General features: G+C 41.4%; 1 protein-coding gene across 1 annotated transcript in view; it reads right to left on the bottom strand.

Moving 5' to 3' along the window:
• Positions 1 to 10,438: 10,438 nt before the first annotated feature.
• Positions 10,439 to 12,500, bottom strand: part of bmpr1ba (bone morphogenetic protein receptor, type IBa) — a gene marked incomplete at its 5' end in the record, with an annotated part of 46,818 nt that continues 44,756 nt past the window's right edge. Inside the window, 4 exons of the mRNA XM_080738125.1 lie at positions 10,439 to 10,693; positions 11,211 to 11,341; positions 11,577 to 11,752; positions 12,264 to 12,500. The exon at positions 12,264 to 12,500 is cut by the window's right edge and continues 61 nt beyond it. Of these exons, the coding sequence (XP_080594251.1) occupies positions 10,568 to 10,693; positions 11,211 to 11,341; positions 11,577 to 11,752; positions 12,264 to 12,500 (670 nt within the window). The 3' untranslated portion in view covers positions 10,439 to 10,567. The remainder of the gene's footprint in view (positions 10,694 to 11,210; positions 11,342 to 11,576; positions 11,753 to 12,263) is intronic.

Genomic DNA, 12,500 nt, shown 5'->3' with positions numbered 1-12,500 from the left:
TCATGTCAGCATTTTCAGTTATCCCAAAAGGCAGGCTTAAAGGCACCGAATATGTGATTTTAACTCTTTGTAGCACTCCAGCTCAATCAATGTACATTATTTTGTCATGGAAACTTAAGAAAATCTGATTTTCTGTTCCTGTACAAATGCAACAAAGATATCATCATTGCCACAGACCCCATCTTACCAGCAGTACATATTATGTTCACAGACTAGTCTATAAAACGGATCATTTTCATATGAGGAGAGTGCATGGTGAGCTGTCAAACATTGGAACATGAAAATGGAATAGTGCAGTGTTGAGAAATCGAAGTATGTAAAAAAGGGGGGGAAAAGAGACATTTGTTTTTCTATCCACAGTATGTACAGTTGTGTACTGTCAGCTACAGTATATTTGGCAAATTTCTGAATATGAAACAGTAACAGTACAGTTAGATACTAGTTTGTATGTTTCGAGTTTTTATTTCATTTCTTTTTGTAAAAGCAGTGTCTACTATGCAAACTTGGCATCCATTCTAATAGAAGTCTATAATTAGAGCTGTGCTTGTAAGTGCATTTTTATTTTATTATCAGGGGTGGTCTTATTTGTATAGTGTGGGGTAGTATTGGTCCATTTTAGCTAATGCTGGCACGCTTCATGAATCTTGCTCAATCGTGCAAAATGCTCGCCTCTATCTCCTCTAATTGTCAAGTTTTATGTACAAAGTGTAAGAAAGAATTTTTAAGACGATTAATAAATTATATTTATAAGCAATGCTGAAAATGTGTCCCTGTGTTATCTGGTTGTATCTCTTTAATTATTGCCAGTATGTTCATCTGCACAGGTGGGGTCTTATCCACCAAAGTGCAAGGTCAGGGGAAGTGCCATGAACATTTGTCATACTGTACAACAGGATTAACCACATAAATAAACCCTAGCATCACTATTCTGTGAAAATATATTGCAGTCAATATCATGTCAGCATCATGTAGTTCTCTCTCTCTCTCTCTCACACAGAGAAAATTTGGAGAAAATATGTAGGAAAAGGAGCAAAAAGTGTGTTTTGAAGAAAATTCAAAATACAGGCCGAAAGGTAAAGTGGACTGTTATAGCGCCACCATGAGGCCAACTGACGAAATTATTTTTTATTTAATCCTTGATATCATTATAAATCTCCTCTCCAAGTTTTGAAACTGTAGCCCCTATGGTTTGCGAGAGAAAAAATATTGAATGTGAGTTTTTGCGATTCCCATTATAAGTCAATGGGTGAAATTAATTCACTAATAAATTAATATCAATTAAACGATACAACTTTTCTCTTAGAAAAGTAATAGCACACCATTCCCGGCCGAGCCGCACGTTTTGATGTATATATTGCGGCGGTGGCGTAAATTGTGCGGCAGTTATTAGCGCACCAAATTTGTGGGATCATTAACTACCCTAATTAAGTATGGCGGATTACAATAAGTGTTTTGCCATTGCATGGCAGGCATACTTAATTATGAAGAATGTCTCTGAGAGGTGTAATGGTCTAAGCATCTGATTGTATGTGCAACCAGTCCTTGTTCAAATCCCATGCTTCCTATTATTAAATGCTGGAGTAAGTGGAGTTTCAACTTAACTTTACTAACTGAAGACAATCATACAAAAATAACTCTTGAATAGTAAGATACCATTGCATTAAACGAACTGAATTATTATAGTGTAGATAAAGATGTCTAATGTTTACAGAGATTCCATCATCAAATCCCAGGCATCATGGTAATTAATTGGTATTTTTACCATAACATAGAGAAGACAATATCACTTGTTTTCATGAGTTATAGGCTACAGCCATCTAAACGCTTCAATTTCAATCCAAAAGCCATAATTCAATGTTGCACAAAGACGTTATGATGTCTTTTCTACAATAGCCTCCGATACCCAGACTTTTATTAAGTGTGCCTATGCATAGCATGGGACACTTATTCTCGCTCATATTTATTTAGGTCTTTCTTTCTGTCCATACTTTTCCCCAAAGTTTGGCACGCTACTCCTCCCACAGTTTTCGCACCACACACTCGCGCCATATGTCAAATCGACCGGCTTACGCGGGAATGGTGTGCTAGTAAGTTGCTAAGAGAAAGGTTCTATAGTTTAATTGATATTAATTTATCAGTGAATTAATTTTCCCCATTGACTTAGAATGGGAATCGCATTCAATAATTTTCTCTCGCAAACCATAGGGGCTACAGTTTCAAGACTTGGAGAGGAGGTTCATAATGATTTCAAGGATTAAATAAAAAATAATAGCGTCATTTGGCCTCATGGTGGCGCTATAACAGCCCAGTTTACGTTTTGGCCTGTAACTGTTGAACCGTAGCTCGGAAAATTAAAATTATTTTTTCCCTCGATTCCTTGGGTCATGACGCATCTCCCCATATAGGCCCCGCCCATTTGCGTATGGGTAGATTTTCCGCCATCTTGGATTTTCTCCAAAACACACTTTTTGCTCCTTTTCCTACATACTTTCTTCAAATGTCTTAAAAACCGGTACACATGATCTTTGAAGCCATGCGAGACACATAGTCAAAGGATATTTCGATAGTCCGTACCATTAGTTCGTAACGCGCTTCCAAAGTTAGCGGGAGGGGCACGTTTCGCAAACAACAGCCATAAATCACAAACAATAGGTCGCGGCAACACTGAATTTTAACCACAGGTGGGGGGCGGCATACTCAAGGAATCCCCAAAAGCATTTCCACCTCGACCCCTAGGGGGCGTCACAAACGCGCGAAACATAACCGTTTCGTGCCAGAACGCGTTTTTCACGGGGACCGACCCTCTCACGACGAAAGGCAGGCGACTCGGCGGACAGTCTCACGGTCCGAACCGCCGCACGAGGTCGCGCATTCAGCGCGCTGCAGGCACACTTGTCAAAATTGACTCTGTCAATTCTAGTTTAGCATTCTCCTCTCTGTCCTCTTTTTGGGGGATTTTTCTCCGGGTGTTTCGCTTTGATGGGACTAACTTTTCTCTGGGTGTTTCGCCTTGATGGGACTCACTTTTCTCCGGGTGTTTCGCCTTGATGGGACTCACTTTTCTCCGGGTGTTTCGCATTGATGGGACTCACTTTTCTCCGGGTGTTTCGTCTTGATGGGACTCACTTTTCTCCGGGTGTTTCGCATTGATTTTGGGACTCACTTTTTGGGGTTTTATTTGGGATTTTGGGACTCACTTTTCTCCGGGTGGGACTCACTTTTTTCTAGGTGTTTCGGCTTGATTTTGGGACTCGCTTTTGTGGTGATTTTTGGGGGTTTTGGGACTCACTTTTCGCCAGGTGTTTCGCCTTGATTTTGGGACTCACTTTTTGGGGTTTTATTTGGGATTTTGGGACTCACTTTTCTCCGGGTGTTTCGCCTTGATGGGACTCACTTTTCTCCGGGTGTTTCGCCTTGATGGGACTCACTTTTCTCCGGGTGTTTCGCCTTGATGGGACTCACTTTTCTCCGGGTGTTTCGCCTTGATGGGACTCACTTTTCTCCGGGTGTTTCGCCTTGATGGGACTCACTTTTCTCTGGGTGTTTCACCTTGATTTTGGGACTCACTTTTTGGGGTTTTATTGGGGATTTTGGGACTCACTTTTTGGGTTTTTTGGGGGGACTTTGGGACTCACTTTTTGCCAGGTGTTTCGCCTTGATTTTGGGACTCACTTTTTGGGGTTTTATTTGGGATTTTGGGACTCACTTTTCTCCGGGTGTTTCGCCTTGATGGGGACTCACTTTTCTCCGGGTGTTTCGCCTTGATGGGACTCACTTTTTGCCAGGTGTTTCGCCTTGATTTTGGGACTCACTTTTTGGGGTTTTATTTGGGATTTTGGGACTCACTTTTTGGGTTTTTTGGGGGGACTTTGGGACTCACTTTTTGCCAGGTGTTTCGCCTTGATTTTGGGACTCACTTTTTGGGGTTTTATTTGGGATTTTGGGACTCACTTTTCTCCGGGTGTTTCGCCTTGATGGGACTCACTTTTCTCTGGGTGTTTCGCCTTGATGGGACTCACTTTTCTCCAGGTGTTTCGCCTTGATTTTGGGACTCACTTTTTTGGGGATTTTGGGATTCACTTTTCTCTGGGTGTTTCGCCTTGATGGGACTCACTTTTTTCCAGGTGTTTCGCCTTGATTTTGGGACTCACTTTTTTTTAAAATTCTGAGGCAATGATCTTAACCACTGCACCACTGTGGTTCTTATTTAATCAGTTCTCTTGCAAGCTGTCAAGTGAAAAATTAGAGGTAAAGATACAAGAGCCAGGTAAAACTTGAAAAATCCCTATATTGGGTTTGAAACAGGAACCTCCTGCTTGTCAGCACTGTATCTACTCCACTGCACCACCATGGCTCACACATCAATTGTTCTCTTGCACAATTTCAAGTGAAGATTAATTAAAGGTATAGGAGCCGGTTAAAACTTTGAGCAACACCCTTGCCAGGTTTGAACTAGTAACCTTCTGACCACAATGCCTTCACCTTAACCACTAATCCATGAAGGTTGAAAAATCCAGGTAAAAATAGGAAATAAACAACAAATGGTTTTGCTTGTGGTAATGGTTCAAACTTGAAAAACACACCTAGTGGTTTTGAACCGAGAACCTTCAGATAATGAGAACTGTAGCTTAACCACTGCTCCACCCCACAGGTGGCCCGGATAATACTGGTTTATTGTCTTCCATGTTCTTGATTACAAGATTAGACAAGGGTAAAAGAGGCAGGTAAAACTAAATTAAAGGTCCTTGCTAGGATTGAACCAACAACCTCCTGACTCTTAATCCAAATTCTTAACCACTACTCTATCAAGGTTAACATGTTAAAGTTTATCTTGCATTATTTTCACTAAAAGATTAGATAGAGATGCACGAGTAATGTAAAAGATGGCAGATATCTATGCTGGGTTTGAACCAAGGACTTTAAATTTGCAAACTCTTGTCTTTACCACTGCACCAACTGTAGTTTGTACTTATAGTCTTCTCTTGTGTGTTGTTCAGTGTAAGATGGTGTTGGAACAACAGAAGTTCAGGAGAGAGAGAAACACACCAATGACTCCACATAGTATGGAAATAAGCGTAGTCTTTTCCAGGGTCTCCTTTTAGTAGACCTTGTACCAGTGAACTGTACCGTCATGAACTGTACCTTTTCCTATGCAAACTTCTAATAAAGTCTTCAATCAATCAATAAATCAAAATATAGTTAATGTTTCGTTTATTGCAATTTCTTTTAAATATTATTTCTAAAGATTTCAAAAGATTAAAAAAAGTAAAAAAAATATATAATAATGGGCATAGCAATAATAATAATCATCATCATCATCATCATCATCATCATAATCATCATCATTAAAAACAAATTGTAGGAAACATAAAATTAAGGGGGGGGGGTATTTGATTGTTCTTTTTGTTGAAAGCGTAGCTCTCTCTCTCGCTCTCTCTCTCTCTCTCTCTCTCTCTCTCTCTCTCTCTCTCTCTCTCTCTCTCTCTCTCTCTCTCTAAAATCAAGGCGAAACACCTGAAAAAAGTGAGTCGTGGTTCATGCAAATGAGGTTTAAGTCAGTCTAGAATCTGTCGATTCCAGACTGAAGTTCCCTTCTAGAGGTCTGACTTGGACCTCATTTGCATGAGTTTTTCTCCGGGTGTTTGACCTTGAGGGGACTCACTTTTTTCCAGGTGTTTCGCCTTGATTTTGGGACATTTTTTTTTTTGGGTCGGTGGGGGTGCACGGAACTCCACAACGAGGGTCTGGGGTTCCCCCAAAACTTCTTAACAGCAATATAATATTTCCCTGTGTTCTGTTACATTTTACATGTTTGATACTTTATCAGGCTTGCTTTAGCGTGGGTACAATTTCAGCCTTAAAATGCCAAATGGTGTACAGATTTTGACTGCAGGCCCGCCTACTGTACGTCCTATAGGCCTACTGTAGGTCCTCACAGCAGGACATTCTCACCTGCTGTTCTCTGCTGTGGTTTTAAGGCTAACGACGTGCTTTTAGCTGCATTGAAAGAGCTCGGATGATCGGGTAAAAATAAAGCACATTGTTGTTCCTGTGATGAGAAAGAAGCCTGGTTCACGTAGGCGGTAGGCAGCTCACTGAGTTAGGTCACTGAGCTTGGAGATTCAGGGTGATGACTTCAAATCCCACTCAGTCCTTTACTTTGAAGACTGATTTCTTTCCCAAAAAAAAATGTGTAGAACAAACCACTGCCTACTTATTATTTCATAATTATGTGAACCTGACACTGATATCCCCTTTTAAAGGGATATCCCGTTTCCTGTCAGCCTACTGTGCACCTATCAATAAAGGCAGAAAAAGCCCCCAAACAACTGTTGTTGCGGGTTGCTGTCTTGTCGTCGTCGTCGCTTTTTGCTAAAGAGCAAAAAGTATGTTTCTAAACGTGCCAAGAATCGCGAGACTATCCACCGTATCCTGTCTGGGAACCAAATCTTGCGATACTTCGGAGACAGAAACGATTATTATTTACTGTTATTATTATTTCATTATAGCTGTGCACATCGAAAAGCAAGTGATTGTAAAAATACCTTTGATATATCTTCTTTTATATTCCTGAACAGATTATATGACAAAGGTCTCAGTCGTTCATAAATAGTTTTTGTTCCAGGTTTGTTCATGAGCCGGCTCCATTAACTGACGCGACCGCGGTTTTCCCAGCGACACTGAGCGCAACAGTGGGGAGTGTGGGAAGGCTATTGCCCATCGGCCCCCACTGTTGCGCTCAGGGTCACTGGGAAAACTGCGGTGGCTTCACTGACATGTATTTTATCGCACTTCCGGTGCGAGTTTTTTAGTGCGAGTTCTGGCACCCATGTGAGCTTCATAGCCAGACATGGTGCATGCCCGGTGGTCACGTGTTTCCATTCCTTCTAAAATAACTTCCTTGGTTCAAACCTGGCCATGTTGAAAAAAATCCACCAGTTATGCCTCCTCTGAGGAAATGGCACAGGCTTTCCACGAGGAGGAATGGAGGAATCGAGGAAAGAAGCAGCCAATCAGCGTCGATGTTGTCCGCAGACACAGTAATGTTTTGTGTATTTAATTTTGGAACTCACTTTTTCCAGGTGTTTCACCGTGATTTGACATCATTTTTGAATCGCTCCTAGTAGCATGTTTGTCTGTTTGTAGCATACAACCTACCAGACATCTCTTAGTAATGTTGAAGTGTTCTTTAGTATGTTAGCTTTGAGTTGGTAAAGTTAAAGACTCCAGCATTGAACCACAGGACGACCATGATTTAAATATCTCAAAAACTACAAAACATTTCAAAGTAAAATCACACTTTAAAAATTTTACCTTGGGCATTGGACTTGAACCTGTCTGAACCTGCCTATAGTAGGGACAACCACTCAACACCATTGAGCGAAGGCACCTTTGGGCCCTCAACAGGTATCTCCTGGTGCTATTGAGTTTTTCTCTTGAAAAGATCAAAGTTCTCAAGCAATGAACTATTGGAGGACTTGGATTTGAACATGGAACCTCTGAAATGAGAGTCTGATCATTAGACCACTACACCATCTCTCACTGGAGATACCTACTGCTTTTGAGTAATTATTTTGTATTTTAACCTCGAAAAGGTCCAAGTAATACAGCAATGATCTGTGACTGGGATTTAAACATGGAAGCTCTGAACTGTAATACTGTATGTTAGTGGTGTAAGTACTAGTATAGAGTAGACTAACACTATGTTGGTGTAATGGTGTAGCCTTCAGTCCCTGAAGGTACAGATTACGTGTTTGATGGTTACATATCAGTACTCCGACATATTGCCATTCTGACCACCTAAACCTAACCTTAACCCTAACCTCAGTAAAATGTTTTACACCTGTAAACCTGTGATGTGACAATTAAAACTGATTCTGATTCTGGGAATCTCAAAAGGGGTTTTGATCACTTGCTACTAGACTAACGATACACTGGTCTTTGGAGTGAATGAAACACATTTAATTGGGGAGTGTTTGAACGTTTATTGAATAAAAACACAATTTCCACTTTGTCATAGACAACTAGGTGCGGCTAATAAGGCACAATCCCCAAGAGAAAAAGAGGGGCATTCATTACACTACAGATCTGTTACACTTGAACGTCTTCAGTAACAGCACCGTGATTAGAGTTGGCAAATTCCATACATGAGGTTAGTGACCTCTCAAGGCTGAATTTATTAACTTACCCTGTCATGACAAGCCAGTTCAACAAGGGTGAATGAGGGATATTACATTACATTCACTATTAGGCTACACGGTGTGTTCAGATTGTCAATTTAAATAGATGATTCCAGGAGAGCTAAAGGCCAGCTGACTGTGATGGCACGTCCTCCGTATAATGTTAGTTTGAAATCGTTGTTGTCGGGTGGAAACCTTGTATGTCCAAAACCGTTAGTTTTGTATTTATCATTTTAAAAATGATTGAAAATAGTTAAAATAGCTGATCTACAAGCACACAACGCCTCCCACCGCTAGGCAGTGTGTAAGCCGTTGTGTGCATGGCATTGTGTGCTTGCAGATCTGCTATTTTCACTAGTTTTGCACGACAGTCTTGTGTGATGCAATCTGGCTAGCCATCGTCAAAGAAAAGGGAAAAAACATCTCCCTCCCTGTTTTGTTCCTTTTCACTGCATCTGTTCTTGAGATTGTGTGTGATGAAGGGCAGGGCTGTACAAAAAAAAGTACACATTTGAAACTTGGAGATACGAGGTTTCTGCCCGACAGTGACGAAATGCTGAATGGCAGTTTTGTGTTGCCTAATGGTATGCTATGTTATGCATGTTGTCATCACATCATCACTTCAGTTTTAATGCTTTTATAAATCTATAGTCATCAGTGCATAATGTAACCACCTGGATTTGTTGGAAACCAAGCCTTTGCCGCTCAGCCGAGACGAATCCCAGCCCCCTGGGGCCAAGGAATAGTATGTGGCTTCTGTCTCTTCAAGCATGGTTACTCTGCTACACATTGCATTTAAATTAGTGACAACAGATGTGTGTATTGTGAACTGTTGGTCTGCCTTTGTGATCCTAGATACTGTAGCTGAAGACAACGTTCTGGAAGAGTGGGTGGTTGAAGTTATTTGCAGATTACGGGAAGTAGATTCCCCTTTCAACAGATTATTGTTGCACAGCCTTTATAATATCTTGTTTTCAGACTGTCTTATGTCAGAAAGGGCTTAAAGTAAATGAAATATTATACGTTTTAGTTAATTCCACATTTTCCATTTACAGTCCCAAAGTGTCGGCAGCCAAACCAACACAAGCTAACAAACATACAAGAAAAAGCTAATTGGCACTCGGGTTTTGAGTGCCACCCTTTATTGAGATTGGTTGAATCATTTACACAATCTCATGGGATGATTTTTAAGCCTTTAACTCTCCTTGACAAAATGTTCTTAACCAGGGAGGTCAGGACGTGAGACTGTAGAGGCTACAGTACATAACATATAGCCTTTGAATTATTGTAATATGATGACAATGCCACACGTTGAAATGTTTCATGTATGTATGTTTTCAGCCCCTGGCCTCATCAAATTTATCAGGTGTCCGTTGCTAAACATGGCAGTTCCAGACTTGAGAGTGTGAGGACACATGGATGTATTTTGAGCTTTAATTGGTGCCCTTTCTTTCTTGTTTTGGCCACATGAACTTTATTATTTACATCAATTCTTCAAAAGTATGACATGGAAAATAAGCCCTCAAAACTAAACAGTTCAAATAATCAGTTCTTGTATCAAAACCTCTGTCAATCTAACTGAGGGAGGGAAAAAGTCTTCAATTCAATGAATGAAAACAAAGCCAGTAGTGGGCGACAGTGTTTTAAAAGCAGTTCCATTCTGGAATTACAGACTGAGAGACTTCCCTTCCAATGGTCTTCAATCTACAAGTAGGGCAGCTTTCACAGAAAGCAGTGACACAGTATTCCACTCGCTGGTTTCAGGTCAGTAGCCTGTGCATCCACAACACCAAGTCAAACTGGACCTCTTTTTCTTTCTTTTTTTCTTCTTCTTCTTTTTTTTGAGCTCTACAGAGTTTTGGACCTGGCACACAGTTCTGGTTCTAGTGTTCTGGAACAGATCGGAATTGACATCATTGACATGTCTCCTTCTTACAGAAAGAATTAGCTCACATTCTGGATTATGTTTTATTGATTTAACCACTTGAGCCCTATATACTTTGTTGACCTATACTTGGTGCCCTACTTTTTCCCTCTACACCAAATCTCACCTAAGTTAGCATTGCATCTGCTTTTTTTGTGTGTGTGCCAAATGTTAGCCTATTATGGCATTAAGACATAGGGACGCTAGGGTTCAAGTGGTCAATTAACCAGGCTAGTCCCCATTATATCCAAAATCACTTTTCGAGGGAGACTGTGGATTGTAAGCTTCTAGGCTTCAGGCTCCATGTCTGTGTTGGTGTGATCTCCTTGCCTCCTGCCCCAGTTCCTTTTTCCCACAAGGCAAAGGATTGCGGGGCTTAATAGTCTGGAGCAGAGACAGCATGTGTGAAACGGGCCATGCCGTTTTCTGTGTGCGAACAAACACACGCATGGCAGTGCTTCCATTACAGTTTGATGTCCTGGGATTCTGACATCTTAGCAAGTGTCTTTTTAACCCGCAGTGCTGTGAGCCGGGAGGCGGGGTTATGAGCCCAACATTCTGTCATCAGCTTCCCCATCTGTCTCAGACACTGCAAAGACATGGAAAGATGACGTTAGGGAAGAGAAATACCAACGTGTGTGTGTGTACTTGTTTTATTAGACTTGTGAGGGACAAATGTCCCCACTAGTATACGAGAATTTGAGAAAGAAACATTGAGAGGACAATTTTCTTGCTCCTCACAAAATAAATGTCTGTTTTGTAGTTTACAAATCGTTTTTCTTTTTTAGTTAGGCCTAGGCTGGACTCACACATGCGCTTCAGCCAACGCATCTGAAATGCAAGCCAAGGCGCATTTCATTGTGTAGTTTGTTTGGCTTGCATTAGTAGTGTTAGTAGTAGCTACTGGAAGAAAACTACAAGCGAAATGGCTGCCAACTTGTGCCAAGTACGGTCAACGGGCCTATAACGCAACTGACGCAGTCGTGCGTGTGGGTGAGTTGTGGTTGGGGTTATGGGGAGGTAGGTTTAGGGGTTAGGGTTGGAGTTATGCCCGTTTTGTAATTAGTTCTGTGAAGTGGTGTGAGCTTGTAGATCGTATAACTCACCTCATCACTGGTCCATCTATTAGGGAATGAGGGTCGTAGTTTCTTGATGCACACCACCTCTCGCATGTCTTCATATGAAGGGTCAGTAGGAACTAAGTCATGGTAAGGCAACTGGTACTCCTCAAGGATACCTGAAATGCAATACATTCAGATTCATGCCTTGCTGTCGATGCAACAGTGCAAAAGCTTCCACTCTAGCTGTAGAAAGCAATGCATGACAGCACCATGTACAACTAGCACATGTACTGTATTATCTGTAGTAGTAGCAATGTGCCAATGGTTACAGTCTCAGTAGGATATATTTATGCATTCACAATTTCTCTAGCTTGAACTGAACATGATTAACGGAACATTTTGTTGAGGTACCTCCTGAGACGCAACGCCGAGCGATCTCCCAGAGGATGAGTCCGAAGCTATACATGTCGGCCATGATGTACGACTGGAAATGGCTCCTGTTCAGCGTCTCGTCCAGGACCTCGGGAGGCATGTAGCGCTTGGTGCCCACCCTGGTGTTAGGTGGGATGTCCACCTCATTAGTGTCACTGCCAAGGAGGAGGAGACCAGAGTAAACATCTACCGTAGACTTTCATTTACAAATTCTTCATTTACATTCTGAAGCAAGCTGCTACTACACCTCAGGAAGACTAGAGGCTCATTCATGTGTCTCTAATGGGGGTCCTTTAATATAACATAAACATACACTCGCCTGGAATCCATACTGATTGACTAAATTCATTATTTTATTTTTTCTCATTTTGCTACAAAGTGAGAGAAAAAAAATACACAAATGTAGAAATCAGTCTGGATTCCAGGCTAACTACACTCTATATTTGCTAACTGTAGGAAATCATTTATTAAAGTCAATCTTCTGGATGTAGCATCTATACTTATTGTTTAGAGCTTCATGGTCCACCCTTAAATTAAAGTCTGCACAGGTTATGTGAGCCTGAGTAGTAGTGAGCACACATTGCAAATCAAGTTTAGGGAGAGTTTTTGAGATACAAATGGCAACTCTGTCGTGAAAATAAAAGAACACACCGAACACATGCTCACCTAATGAACTTGACTGCCAGCCCCAGGTCAGCAATGCAGCATGTCCCATTTCGTTTGACCAATATGTTCTTACTCTTCAGGTCCCTGTGAGCGATTGCAGGCTTTCCCTGGGTGCCGAAGATCTCTGTGTGGAGGTGGCAGAGGCCTGACACGGAGGAGTAGGCCAGGCGCAGCATGGCTTTGTTGTCAAGGGTGGTGGACTTGAGGTAGTCATACAAAGAGCCGTTTTCATGATAG

This window comes from Nannobrachium achirus, assembly GCF_963921795.1.
Source record: "Nannobrachium achirus genome assembly, chromosome: 12".
NCBI classification, from domain to species: domain Eukaryota; kingdom Metazoa; phylum Chordata; class Actinopteri; order Myctophiformes; family Myctophidae; genus Nannobrachium; species Nannobrachium achirus.
The sequence above is the reverse complement of the archived record's forward strand: the minus strand, read 5'-3'. Positions and strand labels throughout refer to the sequence as shown.